The sequence below is a fragment of the Hyperoodon ampullatus genome, assembly GCF_949752795.1.
Source record: "Hyperoodon ampullatus genome assembly, chromosome: 8".
NCBI lineage: Eukaryota > Metazoa > Chordata > Mammalia > Artiodactyla > Ziphiidae > Hyperoodon > Hyperoodon ampullatus.
Window position 1 is genome coordinate 10,135,961 of NC_136921.1, and position 20,774 is coordinate 10,156,734.

Consider the following 20,774-nt stretch of genomic DNA (forward strand, 5'->3'; position numbering starts at 1 on the left):
GAGCTTTCTCAATTGTCCCATATGTCTTTGAAAGACATATGTATCCCGAGGCACAATTTTACTTATATCTTTTTTGTTATACGAGAATGTTCTCCAACGAGACAATAAAACCTCTGTGGTTCCCTAAGAGATCAGCAAGTCCCATAACATCTGTTTTTGAAGCAATTATTTTACTTATGAATTGAATATCACAATTATAAATTCTTTAGTACCTTAAAGTTTTTAGAGTCAAATAATTTATTTTAAAATGGTCTTTAACTTGCTAGGAGTTATAAATATTTCTAAGGATTCTGATTTTTCAAAATGTTCTGAAGGTGTTGTTTCCCTGTTTTATAAAGGATCAGCATCTGTTTAAGGGCAGGTAAGAGGCATTGGGGGCTTCCCTGGTGGCGCAGTGGTTGAGAGTCCGCCTGCCGATGCAGGAGACACGAGTTCGTGCCCTGGTCCAGGAAGATCCCACATGCCGCAGAGCGGCTGGGCCCGTGAGCCATGGCCGCTGGGCCTGCGCGTCCGGAGCCTGTGCTCTGCAACGGGAGAGGCCACAACAGTGAGAGGCCCGCGTACCGCAAAAAAAAAAATAAGAGGCATTGGGATAAAAGCAAGGGTTTTTAGTCTGAAGGACCAAGGTCTCATTGACCTAAACTGGGGTTTCTCAACTCTGACATTAGGGATATTTTGGGCTGGATAACTCTTTGCTGTAGGGAACTGTCTTGTGTATTGTAGGATGTTTATCAGCATCCCTGACTTCTATGCACTAAATGCCAGAAGCATCCCCAGGGTGTGACAATAAACAATGTCTCCAGACGTTGTCAAATGTTACCTGGGGAGAGAGTCAGCTGGTGCAGAACCACTGACCTAAGGAATTAAACTTGGATAGGGGCTTTGGCAGGAGAAAGGAGTTCTGTTTCAGATCTGTTGATGCCTGTTCAGGGAACTGTCAAAGGTGCTGAACGCTAGTTGGAGAAGCAAGACTGAAATTCAGAAGAGGGTCAGCCTAGTTCCTTCCACCCATGGCAGTCTGGCTGAGGGAGCAGGGGAAGGAGGGACCCTTCAGCAGGGCAACTGCTCCATTGTGTTTTCCCAGATTGGAATTCAGGCCACTGCAGAGCACAGGGTGATTTTCGATAGCACATTTTTGAGATAAAATTTTTTATTTTAATAGCTATGCATTTACTTTAACGGGCATTAAGAAGAAGAGTAACTAGCACATTCGCCCATGCTGTTCTGGGTATTATTGCTTAGAGAGGAGCTAAATCTAACTTGAAAGATATAATTGATGTTAGGGGAAAAACTTCAAGCAAGTTAGTTCATTTGTGCCAGGAAATGTTTAAGTGCTAAGGATTCAGCGATTAACAAGGCAAAGTCCTGATTCTCAGGGAGTTTATGGTCTCCAAAGGGAACCAAGAAAGAATATCATTTCAGGTAATAATAAATATGTTGTAAGGGAGCATGCAGGAACCCTGGGGGGACCACAGGAGGCTCCAGGGAGCGAAGCCTTGATCCCATGGGATCACCTTCTAGGTGGGGAGGTAACCAGTAGATGTGTGTGTTGTTGAGTCGAGGTAAGTGCTAAGATGAAGAATAAGGGAGGGAAAGAGGCACAAGGTCTGAGCAGGTGGTTTCTGAGTGGAGACCTGACTAATGGGACAGGGTGGCCACGGAAGGGCGCAGGGTCAGAGGGAACAGCCAATGCAAAGTGATGGTGGGCCACTAGGGCTGAGGTTTTTTTCTATTATTAGAGTTCTTCCAGAAGTTTTAATATATATATATATATATTTTTTTTCTTGCGGTACGCGGGCCTCTCACTGCTGTGGCCTCTCCCGTTGCGGAGCACAGGCTCTGGACGCGCAGGCTCAGCGGCCATGGCTCACGGGCCCAGCTGCTCCACGGCATGTGGGATCTTCCCAGACCGGGGCACGAACCCGTGTCCCCTGCATCGGCAGGCGGACTCTCAACCACTGCGCCACCAGGGAAGCCCTTAATATATTTTTTAATTGTGGTAAAATATACAATGCATAAAATTTACAATTTTAACTGTTTCTAAATTGTGGTAAAATAAACATAACATAAAACTTACCATTGTAACCATTTTTAAGTGTACAGTGCAGTAGTGTAAGTACATTTTGATATCCTAGAGTGGCTATTACACACAGGGAGGGCTATCTGAAATTATCTTTTGTGTTCGTTTCCTTTTAAGAATTAAACTAAGAAATTATAGTGATTCTTAAGCCCTGTCAAACATCTCAATGTGTGTTGCCTTAGCCCTGTCTTTCAACTTAAAATTCATAAAAAAAAATCAATTTCTCAACTGAATGTTTTAATTGGAACCCTAAGTCTGATAATTGCTCTCATGCACCACACTTTCTCCATTGTGACATCTTCTTTGCACACAAACACGCTCAGATCAGCCTAACCCAGACGCCAAGTGACAGTCCCAGGGCTCAGATCTCTGTCATTGTAGCATCATCTCCTTATTTGGCTCCATCTCTTTCTGGGTTACAAGACTCGTCCCACTAAGGGAAGAGCTTTATTATCTCTAGCTAATTGCAGTTCTTGACCCAAATGAATTAGATCTGGTGCTCAGAGGACCAAGGTTGTTTCTGGGAGAGAGATTTTCGGCTGTCTTACGAGACCTGGGCATCCAGGGCAATTCTCATACCAGTGATGAACACACAGGGGCCATCCTTTTCCTTACTGTCTCCATCTACGGTCATCTCTGGTCTGGACTCTCCAAATGGGGCTGATTTCACAATGCACAGTCCTTGGGTTCAAGAGACATCTTGACCTAATTGTTCCGATTTTGTTTGTAACCCCACTAAGATTGTAGCTAACTCCTTCTCTGCTTAGCTGGATTTTACATCTCTTTAGCTCCCCTAAGACATTTGTTCATCTCCCTAATTGGTTCTAGGGGTGACTTTAATGCTATTCTGTTAGGTCCTCCTCTCCTTTATGTAATTCAGTTTTAACTGCTTTTTAAAAAAAATTTATTTTATTTACAGCAGTTTCTTATTACTTATCTATTTTATACATATTAGTGTATATATGTCAGTCCCAGTCTCCCAATTCATCCCACCACCCCACCCCCACACCACTTTCCCCCCTCGGTGTCCATACTTTTGTTCTCTATGTCTGTGTCTGTCTCTGTTTCTGCCTTGCTAACTGGTTCATCTGTACTGTTTTTCTAGATGCCACATATATGCGTTAATATACGATATTTGTTTTTCTCATTCTGACTTACTTCACTCTGTATGACAGTCTCTAAGTCCACCCGTGACTCTACAAATGACCCAAATTTCATTCTTTTTTATGGCTGAGTAATATTCCATTATATATATGTACCACATCTTCTTTATCCATTCATCTGTCGATGGGCATTTAGGTTTCTTCCATGACCTGACTATTGTAAATAGTGCTGCAATGAACATTGAGGTGCATGTGTCTTTTGGACTTATGTTTTTCTCTGGGTATTTGCCCAGTAGTGGGATTGCTGGGTCATATGGTAATTCTATTTTTAGTTTTTTAAGGAACCTCCATACTGTTCTCCATAGTGGCTGTATCAATTTACATTCCCACCAACAGTGCAAGAGGGTTCCCTTTTCTCCACACCCTCCCCAGCATTTATTATTTGTAGATTTTCTGATGATGCCCATTCTAACTGGTGTGAGGTGATACCTCATTGTAGTTTTGATTTACATTTCTCTAATAATAAGTGATGTTGAGCAGCTTTTCATGTGCTTCTTGGCCATCTGTATGTCTTCTTTGGAGAAATGTCTATTTAGGTCTTCTGCCCATTTTTTGATTGGGTTGTTTGTTTTTTTTAATATTGAGCTGCATGATCTGTTCATATATTTTGGAGAGTAATCCTTTGTCTGTTGATTCGTTTGCAGATATTTTCTCCCATTCTGAGCGTTGTCTTCTCATCTTGTTTATAGTTTCTTTGCTGTGCAAAAACTTTGAAGTTTCATTAGGTACCATTTGTTTACTTTTGTTTTTATTTTCATTACTCTAGGAGGTGGGTCAAAAAAGATCTTGTGATTTATGTCAAAGAGTGTTCTTCCTATGTTTTCCTCTAAGAGTTTTATAGTGTCTGGTCTTAAATTTAAGTCTTTAATCCATCTTGAGTTCATTTTTGTGTATGGTGTTAGGGAGTGTCCTAATTTCATTCTTTTACATGTAGCTATCCAGTTTTCCCAGCACCACTTATTGAAGAGACTGTCTTTTCTCCATTGTATATCCTTGCCTCCTTTGTCATAGATTAGTTGACCATAGGTGCGTGGGCTTATCTCTGGGCTTTCTATCCTGTTCCATTGATCTATATTTCTGTTTTTATGCCAGTACCATATTGTCTTGATTACTGTAGCTTTTTAGTATAGTCTGAAGTCAGGTAGTCTGATTCCTCCAACTCTTTTTTTCCCCTCAAGATTGCTTTGGCTATTCGGGGTCTTTTGTGTCTCCATACAAATTTTAAGATTTTTTGTTCTAGTTCTGTAAAAAATGCCATTGGTAATTTGATAGGGATTGCATTGAAACTGTAGATTGCTTTAGGTAGTATAGTCATTTTCACAATATTGATTCTTCCAATACAAGAACATGGTATATCTCTCTATCTGTTTGTGTCATCTTTGATTTCTTTCATCAGTGTCTTATAGTTTTCTTAGTACAGGTCTTTTACCTCCTTATGTTGGTTTCTTCCTAGATATTTCATTCTTTTTGTTGCAGTGGTGAATGAGAATGTTTCCTTATTTCTCTTTCTGATTTTTCATTGTTGGTGTGTAGGAATGCAAGAGATTTCTTTGCATTAATTTTGTATCCTGCAACTTTACCAAATTCATTAATTAGCTCTAGTAGTTTTCTGGTGGCATCTTTAGGATTCTCTATGTATAGTTTCATATCATCTGCAAACAGTGACAATTTTACTTTTTCTTTTCCAACTTGTATTCCTTTCTTTTTCTTCTCTGATTGCCGTGGCTAGGACTTCCAAAACTATGTTGAATAATAGTGGTGAGAGTGGACATCCTTGTCTTATTCCTGATCTTAGAGAAAATGCTTTCAGTTCTTCACCATTGAGAATGATGTTTGCTGTAGGTTTGTCATATATGGCCTTTATTATGTTGAGGTAGGTTCCCTCTATGCCCACTTTCTGGACAGTTTTTAATCATAAATGGGTGTTGAATTTTGTCAAGAGCTTTTTCTGCATCTATTGAGATGATCATATAGTTTTTCCTTTTCAACTTGTTAATATGGTGTATCACATTGATTGATTTGCGTATATTGAAGAATCCTTGTGTCCCTGGGATAAATCCCACTTGATCATGGTGTAGGATCCTTTTAATGTGTTGCTGGATTCTGTTTTCTAGTAGTTTGCTGAGGATTTTTGCATCTATATTCGTCAGTGATATTGGTCTGCAATTTTTTTTTCATGATATCTTTGTCTGGTTTTGATATCAGGGTCATGGTGGCCTTGTAGAATGTGTTTGGGAGTGTTCCTTCCACTGTAATTTTTTGGAAGAGTTTGAGAAGGATGAGTGTTAGCTCTTCTCTAAATGTTTGATAGAATTCACCTGTGAAGCCATCTGGTCCTGGACTTTTGTTTGTTGGAAGATTTTAAATCACAGTTTCAATTTCATTACTTGTGATTGGTCTGTTCATATTTTCTATTTTTCTTGATTCAGTCTTGGATGGTTATACCTTTCTAAGAATTTGTCCATTTCTTCCAGGTTGTCCATTTTATTGGCATAGAGCTGCTTGTAGTAGTCTCTCATGATGCTTTGTATTTCTTTGGTGTCCGTTGTAACTTCTCCTTTTTCATTCCTAATTTTATTGAGTCCTCTCCCTCTTTTTCTTGATGACTGGCTAAAGGTTTATCAATTTTGTTTATCCTCTCAAGGGACCAGCTTTTAGTTTTATTGATCTTGGCTATTGTTTTCTTTGTTTCTATTTCATTTATTTTTGCTCTGATCTTATGATTTCTTTTCTTCTGCTAACTTTGGGTTTTGTTTGTTCTTTCTCTAGTTCCTTTAGGTGTAAGGTTAGATTGTTTATTTGAGATTTTTCTTGTTTCTTGAGGTAGGATTGTATTGCTATAAACTTCCCTCTTAGAACTGCTTTTGCTGCATCCCACAGGTTTTGGATCATCATGTTTTCGTTGTCATTTGTCTCTAGGCATTTTCTGATTTCCTCTTTGATTTCTCCAGTGATCTCTTGGTTATTTAGTAACATATTGTTTAACCTCCATGTGCTTGTGTTTCTAACGTTTTTTTCCCTGTATTTTATTTCTAATCTCATAGTGTTGTGGTTGGAAAAGATGCTTGATATGATTTCAATTTTCTTACATTTGCCGAGGCTTGATTTGTGACCCAAGATATGATCTATCCTGGAGAATGTTCCATGTGCACTTGAGAAGAAAGTGTCATCTGCTGTTTTTGGATGGAATGTCCTATAAATATCAATTAAATCTACCTGGTCTCTTGTGTAATTTAAAGCTTGTGTTTCTTTATTTATTTTCTGTCCATATGATCTGTCCATTGGTGTAAGTGAGGTGTTAAAGTCCCCCACTATTATTGTGTTACTGTTGATGTCCTCTTTTATAGCTCCTAGCATTTGCCTTTAGTATTGAGGTGCTCCTATGTTGGGTACATATATATTTATAATTGTTATATCTTCTTCTTGGATTGATCCCTTGATCATTATTAGTGTCCTTCCTTGTCTCTTGTATCATTCTTTATTTTAAAGTCGATTTTATCTGATGTGAGTATTGCTATTCCAGCTTTCTTCTGATTTCCATTTGCATGGAATATCTTTTTCCATCCCCTCACTTTCAGTCTATATGTGTCCCTAGGTCTGAAGTGGGTCTCTTGTAGACAGCATATATACGGGTCTTGTTTTTGTATTCATTCAGTGAGCCCGTGTCTTTTTTTGGAGCATAATCCATTCACATTTAAGGTAATTATTGATATGTATGTTGCTCTTACCATTTTCTTAATTGTTATGGGTTTGTTTTTTTAGGTCCTTTTCTTCTCTTGTGTTTCCCACTTAGAGAAGTTCCTTTAGCATTTGTTGTAGAGCTGGTTTGGTGGTGCTGAATTCTCTTAGCTTTGGCTTGTCTGTAAAGCTTTTGATTTCTCCATTGAATCTGAATGAGATCGTTGCTGGGTAGAGTAATCTTGGTTGTAGGTTCTTCCCTTTCATCACTTTAAATATATCATGCCACTCCCTTCTGGCTTGTAGAGTTTTTGCTGAGAAATCAGCTATTAACCTTATGGGAGTTCCCTTGTATGTTATTTGTTGTTTTTCCCTTGTTGCTTTTTATAATTTTTCTTTGTCTTCAATTTTTGTCAGTTTGATTACTATGTGTCTCAGCATGTTTCTCCTTGGATTTATCTTGCCTGGGACTGTCTGTTGTTCCTGGACTTGGGTGGCTATTTCCTTTCCTATGTTAGGGAAGTTTTCGACTGTAATCTCTTCAAATATATTCTTGGGTCCTTTCTCTCTCTCTTCTCCTTCTGGGACCCCTATAAGACGAATGTTGGTATGTTTAATATTGTCCCAGAGGTCTTTTAGTCTGTCTTCATTTCTTTCTTTTTTTTTTTTTTTTTTGTGATGCACGGGGCTCTCACTGTTGTGGCCTCTCCTGTTGCGGAGCACAGGCTCCGGATGCACAGGCCCAGCGGCCATGGCTCATGGGCCCAGCCGGTCCGTGGCATGTGGGATCTTCCCGTACTGGGGCATGAACCCGTGTTCCCTGCATTGGCAGGTGTACTCTCAACCACTGCGCCACCAGGGAAGCCCTGTCTTCATTTCTTTTCATTCTTTTTTCTTTATTCTGTTCCATCGCAGTGAATTCCACCATTCTGTCTTCCAGGTCACTTATCCGTTCTTCTGCCTCAGTTTTTCTGCTATTGATTCCTTCTAGTGCAGTTTCCATTTCAGTTATTGTATTGTTCATCTCTGTTTGTTTTCTCTTTAATTCTTCTAGGTGTTCTTTAATTCTTCTAGGTGTTTGTTAAACATTTCTTGCATCTTCCCAATCTTGCCCCCATTGTTTTTCCGAGGTCCTGGATCATCTTCACTATCATTATTCTGAATTCTTTTTCTGGAAGGTTGCCTATCTCCACTTCATTTAGTTGTTTTTCTGGGGTTTTATCTTGTTTCTTCATCTGGTACATAGTCCCCTGCCTTTTCATCTTGTCTCTCTTTCTGTGAATGTGGTTTTCATTCCACAGACTGCAGGATTGTTGTTCTTCTTGCCTCTGCTGTCTGCCCTCTGGTGGATGAGGCTATCTAAGAAGCTTGTGCAAGCTTCCTGATGGGAGAGTCTGATGGTGGGTAGAGCTGGGTGTTGTTCTGGTGGGCAGAGCTCAGTAAAACTGTAATCCACTTGTCTGCTGGTGGGTGGGGCTGAGTTGCCTCCCTGTTGGTTGTTTGGCCTAAGGCAACCCAGCACTGGAGGCTACAGGCTCTTTGGTGGGGCTAATGGTTGACTCTGGAAGGGCTCATACCAAGTAGTACTTCGAGAACTTGTGATGCCAGTGTCCTTGTCTCCACAATGAGCCACAGCCACCCCCCACCTGTGCAGGAGACCCTCCAATACTAGCAGGTAGGTGTGGTTCAGTCTCCTATGGGGTCACTGCTCCTACCCCCTGGGTCCTGATGCGCACACTACTTTGTGTGTGCCCTCCAACGGTGGAGTCTCTGTTTCCCCCAGTCCTGTTGAAGTCCTGCAATCAAATCCCACTAGGCTTCAAAGTCTGATTCTCTAGGAATTCCTCCTCCCATTGCCAGACCCCCACGTTGGGAAGCCTGATGTGGGGCTCAGAATCTTCACACCAATGAGTGGCTTTCTGTGGTATAATTGTTCTCCAGTTTGTGAGTCACCCACCCAACGATTATGGGATTTGATTTTATTGTGATTGCGCCCCTCCTACCATCTCATTGTGTCTTCTCTCTTTGGATGTGGGGTATCATTTTTGGTGAGTTCCAGTGTCTTCCTGTCGATGATTGTTTAGAAGTTAATCGTGATTCCTGTACTCTCACAAGAGGGAGTGAGCGCACGTCCTTCTACTTCGCCATCTTCAACCAAATCCTCTAACTGCTCTTGTCTTTATCTCCTGATCTTCCAGATGAAATTCTGCTGCATCTCCATCTTATCCCCCTCCCCTCCTAAAGTTAGTTGCTAACTTTCTTCTTAGTAATTTCTGTATTACACGACAGTTTAAAATTTGCACCATACATCTCTTTCTAGGGCAGTATCATAACTGCTTGTGTTGTATCCAGCGTCCCTCTCATGTCCTTGTGTGATCCTGAGACCACAGCATGAAAACAGTGCTAAAGACTGAAAAGGAGCTAGGCATGTTTGGGAACAGAACAGGGCCCCAGGAGGCTGCAGCATTGTGGTCAATGGGGAGAGTGAAGATGAGGAGGCAGGGGCCAGGTCATGGTGTGCTTTTTAGCCATGGGGTGAAGTGTTTGGGTCTTATTCCAAGCTTTTGGGGAAACCACTGGAGGGTTTTAAATATAAAAGTAATAGGATATAAATTATATCTTTAAAAGATCTGTCTGGCTGCTCCCATGTAGAACTGATTTTAAGAAATCAAGTGTACTCATCAAGAGATGGGTTGGGGGACCATTGTTTGAGTCCTGGTAGGAGGCAGCGATGACTGGAACTAGACAATATGAATGGCGTCATATGGTTGCGATGACAATTTGGAAGGCGGTCCATGAGTGCTTATGGTTTGGTTATGAGGAGGCACCATATTGCTAGCTGGAAGGACAGGAATGGAGATGTTTACTGATATTGGCCTCCATAGTTAGGTGTAGACTTCTGTCATTTGGGAACCAAAATGAAGGAAGCTTGTCACTGCTGTGCATTTTTAGGGACGTGTAAATGACAGTCACATCTTTTCTGCATCCTTCTGTGTCTATGCAGGCCTTTCTCTGTGTTTTGTCAGCCTTCCCCTTGGGAACTTACAATGTAGATCTTCAAGGCCTGAAATGCCTGAAATACATACATTCGTGTGTGTGCTGGAACAAATCCTCCCTGACACACACCAATGGTCACTGCTTGCTACCTCTCCCACCCACTGTGTTGACACCATCACAGTCTGGCTTGACCATCTTCTACCAGGTTCTCTGGGTGCCTGTCACTGCTTTGGTAGGATAAAGAGACATTATTCACGATTGGCATAGTTACTTCATTCCCCAGAAAGGGACTAGCTTTCTGCAGGGTGGAAGGAAGAACCCAGGCAAAGCTTTAACTGTCTTTGTTCATTTAAAGTCCTACCAATCCCTCATTTAGTTTTGACTCTGTGGTTATGACATCAAATTAAAAAACAAAAGACACAGGAAGGGAGATCTACAAGGCTTAGGTATCCAGCTCAGAGTATCACATATAGCTCAATGTCAATGATTTGTCTGACAACTGCAGGTAAGTCTCTGCTCTCTGAGGGTCTAAGAAATGACTCACTGGTGTTTAAGAGCCCTTTGAGTCAGATGCTGGGTGCTCATGGTTCCTTGCCCTCTATCTCTTCTCTCCAAGAGCTGGCCTCAGCTGGTCAGTGAGAGCAATGCAGTTAGTGGTGGTACTCCGGGAACTTCCAACTAGCCACTTGCTTGAGGCCGGTAGTAATACCTGGCCCCATGTGGACAAGCATCAGGTCCTGAACTGTGGCTCAGCAGATCCATAGGCTGGTTATTGCCCACAGCTGACCAACTGGCCACCTGCAGCTAAGGATGCTGGGTAATCCCCAACATCCCATAACCCCAGCCCCGCCTCTCTGCCTGTCTCTCTTCCCTCCCACACTCCTCCACTTGTTGTTTCTCATCTCCAGTTATACTGAACTCATAGACATGGCAATATAGGTATACTTTGCAGTCCAGCTAATTACAGAGGGCATTTTTCTTTATAGTTCCATGTTTTCCATATTTTAAACATCTTTAATATAATGCTTTTACAATCTTGAGAAAGAAAAACGGAGCTGGAGGAATCAGACTCCCTGACTTCAGACTATATTACAAAGCTACAGTAATCAAGACAGTATGGTACTGGGACAAAAACAGAAATATAGATCAGTGGAACAGGATAGAAGGCCCAGGGATAAACCCACGCACATATGGTCACCTTATCTTGGATAAAGGAGGCAAGAATATACAATGGAGAAAAGACAGTCTCTTCAATAAGTGGTGCTGGGAAAACTGGACAGCTACATGTAAAAGAATGAAATTAGAACACTCTCTAACACCATGCACAAGAATAAACTAAAATGGATTAAAGACCTAAAGGTAAGACCAGACCCTATAAAACTCATAGAGGAAAACACAGGCAGAACACTCTATGACATAAATCACAGCAAGATCCTTTTTGACCCACCTCTTAGAGAAATGGAAATAAAAACAAAAATAAACAAATGGGACCTAATGAAACTTAAAAGCTTTTGCACAGCAAAGGAAACCATAAACAAGACTAAAAGACAACCCTCAGAATGGGAGAAAATATTTGCAAATGAAGCAACTGACAAAGGATTAATCTCCAAAATATACAAGCAGCTCATGCAGCTCAATATCAAAAAAACAAAAAACCCAATCCAGAAATGGGCAGAAGACTTAAATAGGCGTTTCTCCAAAGAAGATATACAGATTGCCAGCAAACACATGAAAAGATGCTTAATATCACTAATCATTAGAGAAATGCAAATCAAAAGTATAGTGAGGTATCACCTCACACAAGTCAGAGTGGCCATCACCAAAAAATCTACAGACAATAAATGCTGGAGAGGATGTGGAGAAAATGGAACCCTCCTGCACTGTTGGTGGCAATGTAAATTGATACAGCCACTATGGAGAACAGCACGGAGGCTCCTTAAAAAACTAAAAATAGAACTACCATAGGACCCAGCGATCCCACTACTGGGCATATACCCTGAGAAAACCATAATTCAAAAAGAGTCATGTACCACAATGTTCATTGCAGCTTTATTTACAATAGCCAGGATATGGAAGCAACTTAAGTGTCCATCGACAGATGAATGGATAAAGAAGATGTGGCACATATATACAATGGAATATTACTCAGCCACGAAAAGAAATGAAATTGAGTTATTTGTAGTGAGGTTGATGGGCCTAGAGTCTGTCATACAGAGTGAAGTAAGTCAGAAAGAGAAAAACAATTACCATATGCTAACACATATATATGGAATCTAAAAAAAATGGTTCTGATGAATCTAAGGGCAGGACAGGAATAAAGATGCAGATGTAGAGAATGGACTTGAGGACACAGGGATTGGGAAAGGTAAGCTGGGACGAAGTGAGAGAGTAGAATTGACATATATATACTACCAAATGTAAAATAGATAGTGGGGAGCAGCCACAAAGCACAGGGAGATCAGCTTGGTGCTTTGTGACCACCTAGAGGGGTGGGATAGTGAGGGTGGGAGGGAAACGCAAGAGGGCGGGGATATGGGGATATATGTATACGTATAGCTGCTTCACGTTGTTATACAGCAGAAACTAACCCAACAATGTAAAGCAATTATACTCCATTAAAGGTGCTAAAAAAAAAAGTCACACAAAAAACCCCAAATATATAATACTTTTAAAGCTTGGGAACAGAAAGCAATGGTATAGTGACTGATCCTTGAGCAGTGTTCTTCATTGGAGGGGACTACTGGCATTTGAGTGAGAAAACTGTGTTATTCTGGACCATTTTAGGCAGTGCAGGGCTTCAGCATCTCCACCATGGAATGCCGGTGTGACCCCCTAACCATTATGACAGTCCCTAACATCCCCACATCACAAACGTGGATTATCCTCTTGGATTGAAATCTTACTAAACTTGAGTACGATATTGGAGAATTTAACAGCACTGAAGATTCACCTTGCTTATAGTTTTAATTTAATATTAGATCTGTTAGGGAATTCCCTGTCTGTCTAGTGGTTAGGACTTTGCACTTCCACTGCAGGGGGCCTGGATCCAATCCCTGGTCAGGAAATGAAGATCCTGCAATCCGCACAGAGCAGCCAAAAAAAAAAAAAAAAAAAAACCAATTTAGATCTATTAGCCTGGGAAGATTTGTATATTATCAGTCAATGTGGTTCTCAAAAAGAAATTGTTGATATTAATAAATATAGAGTGTTTAACTGAATTTGTAAATGGGACCAGACATTCATTAAGGAGGCCATTAAAAGTGATCTTTTCAAAATAAATCTCTTTTAGTTAGGGATGCATAATGAAGTCTTTATAGGTGACAAGAAGTTTTCTTTAAGATACCCACAGGGATGATATGGAAGTATGAGACTAGATGAAATTAAATGGACAAAGTGTGAATTATTCTGAATTTAGACATTTTATTTGAAAATATGTTAACATAAAATTGTTATATTAAGATATTCTGTTCTGAATTTTGGAGTAGATTTTTGTCCTGGTGTTTGGATTTTTAGTTTACATGACTATCTTACTCATTTCATACCCATGAATTAGCTACAGTCCCCTAGACTGTTTTAAAGCCTGTAAGGAAGAGTAGGATTGCAAACAATGGCCTCCATGATCACAGTCTGTAATTTAGACTAGTTTGGCAGGCCATTGAAGCTCAGGCCAATCATCTTTCTCCTAACATTGATTTATTTTTGCAAATACATGTGCTAATGACAGTCTTTCAAAATGAATAATTCAGAAAGACAAGTTTTTAATGTACTTTATGTACATCCTGGAAAGCACAAAATGTTAGAGTATGATTATAATTTTGTAGGAAATATCTGTGCATAAACATTTCTGATAGGAATTATCTCCAAAGTATTAATAATTCTGTCACTCAAATAACATAACTAAGGGTAACTTTTTTCTCTTTCTATTTTAAATCTTGTATTTTCCAAATTTTCTTTCATAATCATTTTCCACTTTAAACTAAAAAACATAATTGCATGTTATTTTTTAAACTTGCCTTTTGGGGGGCTTTGTTTTCAAGGTTAAAGTATTGGGAATTTATTTGAGACTTCTCAGCTGCATGGGTATTCCAATAGATACAAGTCCTTATTTTCTCATCACACATATGTGGTTACATTATTACCCAAAAAAATCACCACTGGAGGCTTGCTTCACTGAGAAAATTTACTGGGTTGGGTTTGTGCTTCAAATTAGAATTAAGGGGGCTTCCCTGGTGGTGCAGTGGTTGAGAGTCCGCCTGCCGATGCAGGGAACACGGGTTCGTGCCCCAGTCCAGGAAGATCCCACATGCTGCGGAGCGGCTGGGCCCGTGAGCCATGGCCGCTGAGCCTGTGCGTCCGGAGCCTGTGCTCTGCAACGGGAGAGGCCACAACAGTGAGAGGCCCGCGTACCGCAAAAAAAAAAAAAAAAAAAATTAGAATTAAGATGCACACAGACATGTGCTTAATATTATATGTGTCTAAACCTTTTTGTCTTTAAAATGAAGGGATAGGGTGTGAATTGAACACCGAGGGTCTTCTAGCTGTAACATATAAAAAGTTAAAAAATTTTAATACCTACCTGGCAATTTTCCTAGTGTTTTTTTTTTTAATAGGTACTGGGATGACCTTGGGAAAGTGGCTGTCATCTCAGTGGTCAAGCAAGACATTATATTATAGAGCCTGTTTTTCCTTAGGTCAGAAGGAAAAGACAGTGGTCTTCAGGCTGTTTCTGAAGGTTCTGACTAATATTTTAAAATAAAATTCGGAGCTAACGTTGAAAAAAGTATCTCTTTGCATAAAGATTTTTTTTTTTGGGTGCATTGGGTCTTCGTTGCTGCGTGGGCTTTCTCTAGTTGTGGCGAGCGGGGACTACTCTTCGTTGCGGTGCACGGGCTTCTCATTGCAGTGGCTTCTCTTGTTGCAGAGCAGGGCTCTAGGCGCACAGGCTTCCGTAGTTGTGGCTCACGGGCTCTAGAGCGCAGGCTCAGTAGTTGTGGCGCACAGGCTTAGTTGCTCCGTGGCATGTGGGATCTTCCTGGACCAGGGCTCGAACCCGTGTTCCCTGCATTGGCAGGTGGATTCTTAATCACTGCGCCACTAGGGAAGTCCTGCAATAAAGATTTTTGCAAAGCAAATGACTTTTGAACTATGATTCTAAACGGCTCTGAATGTTTCTTGTTGTAAAACCAAATTAGATCAAGGATTGCCTGGGAGACTAGCTTAATGCTGCTGCCTTGGTTGGATGGGTACCAGTTGACTCCATCAATTCATGGGGTGGTTCATCAGAGTTTTGAGACAAAATACTTTATAAATGTCTGTCTTGTTTTGTTCAGGTTATACTGGAGAGCTTTGCCAATCCAAGATTGACTATTGTATCCTAGACCCATGCAGAAATGGAGCAACCTGCATTTCTGATCTCAGTGGATTCACCTGCCAGTGTCCAGAAGGTAAATATTATTACCCCAGGAATAACTTACGTTTTCCAGTTTAAATCATACATTAATTTGATGACCTTGTACTTCAATTTTCTGAAAAATCTCTACTCAAGAGAACTTCCTATTTTGTTCCATTCATAAAACAAGATATAAGATGGTCCTTTCCTTTTAAGCTCTGTGCTAGAATAGCTTGGAAATTATGTCTGAATATTAGACATAATCTCAAAATTTCTGCAATTTTCATTTATACATTGAAAATGAATAACTATAATAAAATGGAATTTCTTTCTAATGGCAAATTTTACTTGTTAAGATTCCTATTTTTTAAACTATGCATTTGGTTTACGTTAAAAAAATTTCAACATAAAGTTCACCTGTTTTTGTCTTTAAATCAGCTTTATAACATCTTGGAGACTTCTAGTCCCCTGGAAAGCCACATCTTTAGAGCTACTTTTAATTAAAAAAAATAGTTGTACTGTTTTCAGTTTCACCTTGAAGAAGCAGGCAGATAATCCCAGCTATGGAACCGGTGTTCAAGGAATGATTTTGTACTTGGAGGAAATTTTCTTCCCATTTCTGCTTGGAGGGATGTTATGGAAGGCTATAAACCTTTAATATTGTAAGAATAACATGATATTAGAGGTGTTTCCCCCCCCCCAACATAATCAGGAGCATGTGAGCTCCTGATCCACAGAAGTGACCTTGACAACTACATAGAGTAGGCTGACATCCTTTGAAGAGATTAAATGTAGCGTCTGCGTGTATAAGGAAACATCTCTGTACTCAGAATAACCTGAACTGCCCCTGGCTGAGAGGCTGGAGTGGGGCAGTGGTACAGATGGGTGTTGATAAAAGGCCACCGACCTCCTGGGTAACCCGAGGGCTCAGGGTTGCCAGGGGTGGCAGCCACTGTCGACAGTGGCCTCATACCCTTTCATAGTTTGACCACTGAACAGTGGCTAAGGAAGTGAATTCTGTGTCCCGGCTTCTGCTCCCCTGGGCAGAGGCAGGAATGAGTGGCTGTGGTTCTTTTGGTTATCCCCAAGCTGTGTGTGCTTGTGATGGATGTGGTTACCATGATAATGGAGTTAAATGTGCTGGACCATCTCCACTCTTCACTTGAGTGTCTTAAGCAAATGGGAAAACTGGAAACGTTGGCAGGCGGATGACTGAGTCAGCGGCACCAATTGTCACCCAATGTACAGAGCGCCGGGCAGTTTCTTACAGCTTTGCCACACCCTGGGTTAGTCGTTTGCCATCTAACTCTGGTTGTAGGCTGTGCTTAGAGTCAAGGGCGGGCTTCAGGGTCAGCGGCTGATTGACTGCTGACAAATCATTAATTCCCCAACCCCATCCGATCCTCCTTTCCCTTTTCTAGTGAATATGTGTGATGAGGACCCTGCTTCCCTCACAGGGACATTTTGGGATCGAATGGGATTTTGGGGAGAGGCCTTTGAAAGCTCCAAAGTGCTTTATTAACATAGTTCTGATTGCTGCCAGGAAGTTCAGATGCCAGCCCAGAGGCTCTGAGAGGTAGTGACTTGCACAAAGTCACACTGGTAGTAAAGGATGACCCTTGATCCAGAGCCCAGGAATTTTGTGCTCACTCATGCTCCGTTTTCTAGTTGATAAAGATTTGCCAAGCACATCCTACATGCCAGGCACTGAGCTGGGTGCTGGGCCCTAGGGTTGGCAAAGCTGAAAGGTCCCCTCCCATGGTGCAGACACAGGTAAGTCCATAGTTACAAGCAGGAATCGGTGCCTTGAAGATGCACAAGGATCTGCTTAGCTTTGGGGACCCGGGAGAGATGCCCACGTGTGGAGACCCTGAATGATGAGAAGGAGGAAGCTGGCGCAGTTGGGGCATCACCGGGGAACAAAGGGAAAGGGGAAGAAAGTGGGTGACGACGGCTGAGTCCTCAGGGCTTCACAGGGCTTTGTGCGTGGTGTTGGGGCACGTCATATTCAACCCAGACTGGAGGGCAGAGGCTTAGGTTTGAAGCCGGTTTTGCCTCTTGCTCACCAGCTCTGTGCCTGGGCAAGCAATTTCATACTTCTCTGTGTCAGTTTTTTGTTTTGTTTTGTTTTGTTTGTTTGTTTTTGGTTGTTTTTTTTTTTTTTTGCGGTACGCCGGCCTCTCACTGTTGTGGCCTTTCCCGTTGCGGAGCACAGGCTCCGGACGCGCAGGCTCAGCGGCCATGGCTCATGGACCTAGCCGCTCCGTGGCATGTGGGATCTTCCCGGACCGGGGCATGAACCCGTGTCCCCTGCATCAGCAGGTGGACTCTCAACCACTGCACCACCAGGGAAGCCTGTGTGTCTCAGTTTTTTAATCTGTAAAATTGGGACAGTGATAACGCCCACTTCCTAGGGCCCCTGAGGATGGAATGAGAAGATGCTTAGGTCAAGTGCTTAGCACAGTGCCTGGCTAAGTGATCAGTAAGTATTAAGCATATTATCATGACTGTTTTCCTAATAATGATTATTACTATTAAACCACTGAAAAATGTAAACTGGAATTTGACATTTTTCTTGTGGAGCTGTGTGGAATGTGGATTGGAGAGAGACAAGACTGGGAGTAAGCAGAAAAGTTTGGGGGACTGTTGTAGAAATCTGGGAAATCAATGTTGACTGCTAGGAAGGGAAGGTAGAATTTGACAAGGAGAGAAGCTGATGGATTTGGGAGAACTTGGCAGGGAAAATGGAGGGGCCTGTTGATGGATGGGATATGGAGGGGGAGGGAGAGTGATGGGGCAAGTCTGCAGCTTCTCTTACTTTACGGTTGGTTGTGCCATTCATGGAGAAAAAGAAACATGGAGGAAAAGTGTTCTATTTTGGACACGTTGAGTGTGACATTCAAGTGGAGATGGCAGCTGGGCAGTTGCTGTGAGTCTGGAAGTGAGCGGGGATGTCTGGGCCAAGTCTGTACACAGAGACCTTGGTCTATAGATAGTCATTTAAACCTGGCCGTCAGTAGGGTTGTCTAGAGACCTTCTCCTTTATCCAGTAGCCTATCAATTCCTCCATGCTGTCTTGATAAAGCCTAGAAAAAATGTGATGATCTAGAATTGAAATGATGGAGATGAATTTCTCAGCAAGTCTTCATAGGAAGACTTTCATCGGGAGGTTTACCTTCACTGAAGACTGACCAGGGAAAGTGCCTTCAGTTATAATGCGGAAGGATTCATTGCGATGTTTTGAAGCCTCCCAGCAGCCAGCATTTTAAAAGCAGCCCCTCCCACTGACCTGTTCTTAGGGTGCTTTTTGTAGAAACTAATATTTACAGAGTACCTTGCACTTAGAAAAAGCCTGCATCTCCAGGAGTTTTCTCATATCAGCCACGCTGTGAAAACAAGTTTGAAAGCGTTTCAAGTCCGCACAGTGTTCTAAAGTTCAGAGCCAGCCTTTGACCCTTGCCTGCCTCCTTTTCTTTCTTTTTCCTCCCCCCGCCCCCCGCAGTGATTAACATTTTGGCATGTTTGCTTTGTATTTACATATATAGTTTTTTTTTTGTTTTTTTGCGGTATGTGGGCCTCTCACTGTTGTGGCCTCTCCCGTTGTGGAGCACAGGCTCCGGACGCGCAGGCTCAGCGGCCATGGCTCACGGGCCCAGCCGCTCCGCAGCATGTTGGGATCTTCCCGGACCGGGGCACGAACCCGCATCTCCTGCACTGGCAGGCGGACTCTCAACCACTGCGCCACCAGGGAAGCCCCTATAGTTTGTTTTTTTGCAAAGTAATTTGAAAGTAAATTATAGGCATCATCACATTTCACCCCCAAATAAATCAGTTTAAGAACAGAATAAATCAGAACAAGAACCTTCTCCTTGATATCTACAATACCACACCAAAGAAAATAAATAATTATTTCCTAATATTATTTGCTCTCTGCCCCATTTTTACTTGCTCCTTTGCATGTTTGTGTTGATTCTGTCTGCCCTGTTTCCCTGTGATATTCTTTGAGGGTGGGAAATGTATTTTGTTCATCTCTGTCTTACTAACTCTCATTATCCTATCATGGAGCTTTTAGTTCCATATTTTATGTTAGTAGGAGGTTAATAGATACTTGTATATTAATTTATTTTAAAAGTCAACACTTAGAAGTCACTCACACTATGCTTAGTAACTCATTCGAAGGTTACAATACTATGAAGCAAATTATATTAATATTTCCATTGAACAGATTGAGAAACTGAGGCATGAGAGGGTAAATAACTTGACTGAGATCACATAGCTAGAAATTGAAACCCAGGTAACTTAGCACTAACATTCTTAACCCTTGGCCTATACCATCTCTGAATATATTCTTTAAAGTAAATTTTATTTCGTTTATTTTAAAAGATGGTCTTTGTAACCATAGTCATGAGTAAAATGAATTCAGTTTGTTGGGTTTTAAAACTTCTAAATGTCACTGCTTAAAAACCTTAAGTCTGGAAAAAGCTAGAAAAATTATTTTTTTCCTTTTTTTTTCTTTTGTAAGTGCAGTGAAATCCTTTTACAATAATCTCTCCCAGTCCAGAAAGCTATTAAAACTGGTTTTCCCTCTGGATAGTGCTTTCAACACTGCTCATTCACATCCTTGCTCTTTTCTGTCCTTTTCATCTTCATCCTATTTCCTTCAAGGATCCTTTTCCATCTGATCTGGGCTGAGTCCTTAGAGGTTACATTTTTTCCTGAGGACCCATCTCTTTTTAACCTCTCTCCAAAAGTTCAAGGTTGGGGAGGCCTGAGAGACAGCTTGTACAGTAATTATCACATGAGTTCTCCTTCTGGAAGGTATTCGCTCTTCTATACTTACATTTTTATCCTTCATCAACGAGCCCTGTCTTTTCTTTGAATTTCTACTTAATTTTAGCTAGGTCCATATTTGAAAAGTACAGTTTCAGATTCTGGTTAGAGTGGGGTTGTTAAGAAACAAAAGTAAACTTGTCATGAGTGTTTTCTTATTTTTAACTTGTTGAAAACAACAAAGGTAAATAATTGGGAGCTGGTTTTATTGCCTCTGTATATATTCTTTACATTGATATTGTCTTTATGTTTGATTTAGAACTTTGAGGTCCTTAAATTTTGAACTAAATGCATTTTTACTCTGAGGAGGACTAATTATAAATACTTACCATCACCACTTATTGGTATTTAAATATGTATATTTAAATATATGAGTATTTTTGAATACACAAATAAGTAAAATCTGTGTATTACTGTCTAGCCATCATCTTTGCTTCAGCATCTCATTAAAAAATTTTTTCCTTTGAGAATTAGAAGTAGAACAAAGAATAAAAAGAAAACAGTGGTGATAAAAACATTCAGCAGTAAAGCACATTTGTCAGCCCTGCCTGTGTGACCACTTGCATCGTGCTGGCATGTCTCATAGAATCTAATGACCTTCCTGGCATCCACCTATTAGAGAAGGCATATGGTAATC

At 41.1% G+C, this 20,774-nt stretch overlaps 1 protein-coding gene across 1 annotated transcript in view; it reads left to right on the top strand.

Moving 5' to 3' along the window:
- DNER (delta/notch like EGF repeat containing) overlaps window positions 1-20,774 on the top strand; it is a gene marked incomplete at both ends in the record, with an annotated part of 338,936 nt that overhangs the window by 223,054 nt on the left and 95,108 nt on the right. The window contains one exon of the mRNA XM_079710119.1: window positions 15,249-15,362. Coding sequence (XP_079566245.1) covers window positions 15,249-15,362 — 114 coding nt within the window. The remainder of the gene's footprint in view (window positions 1-15,248; window positions 15,363-20,774) is intronic.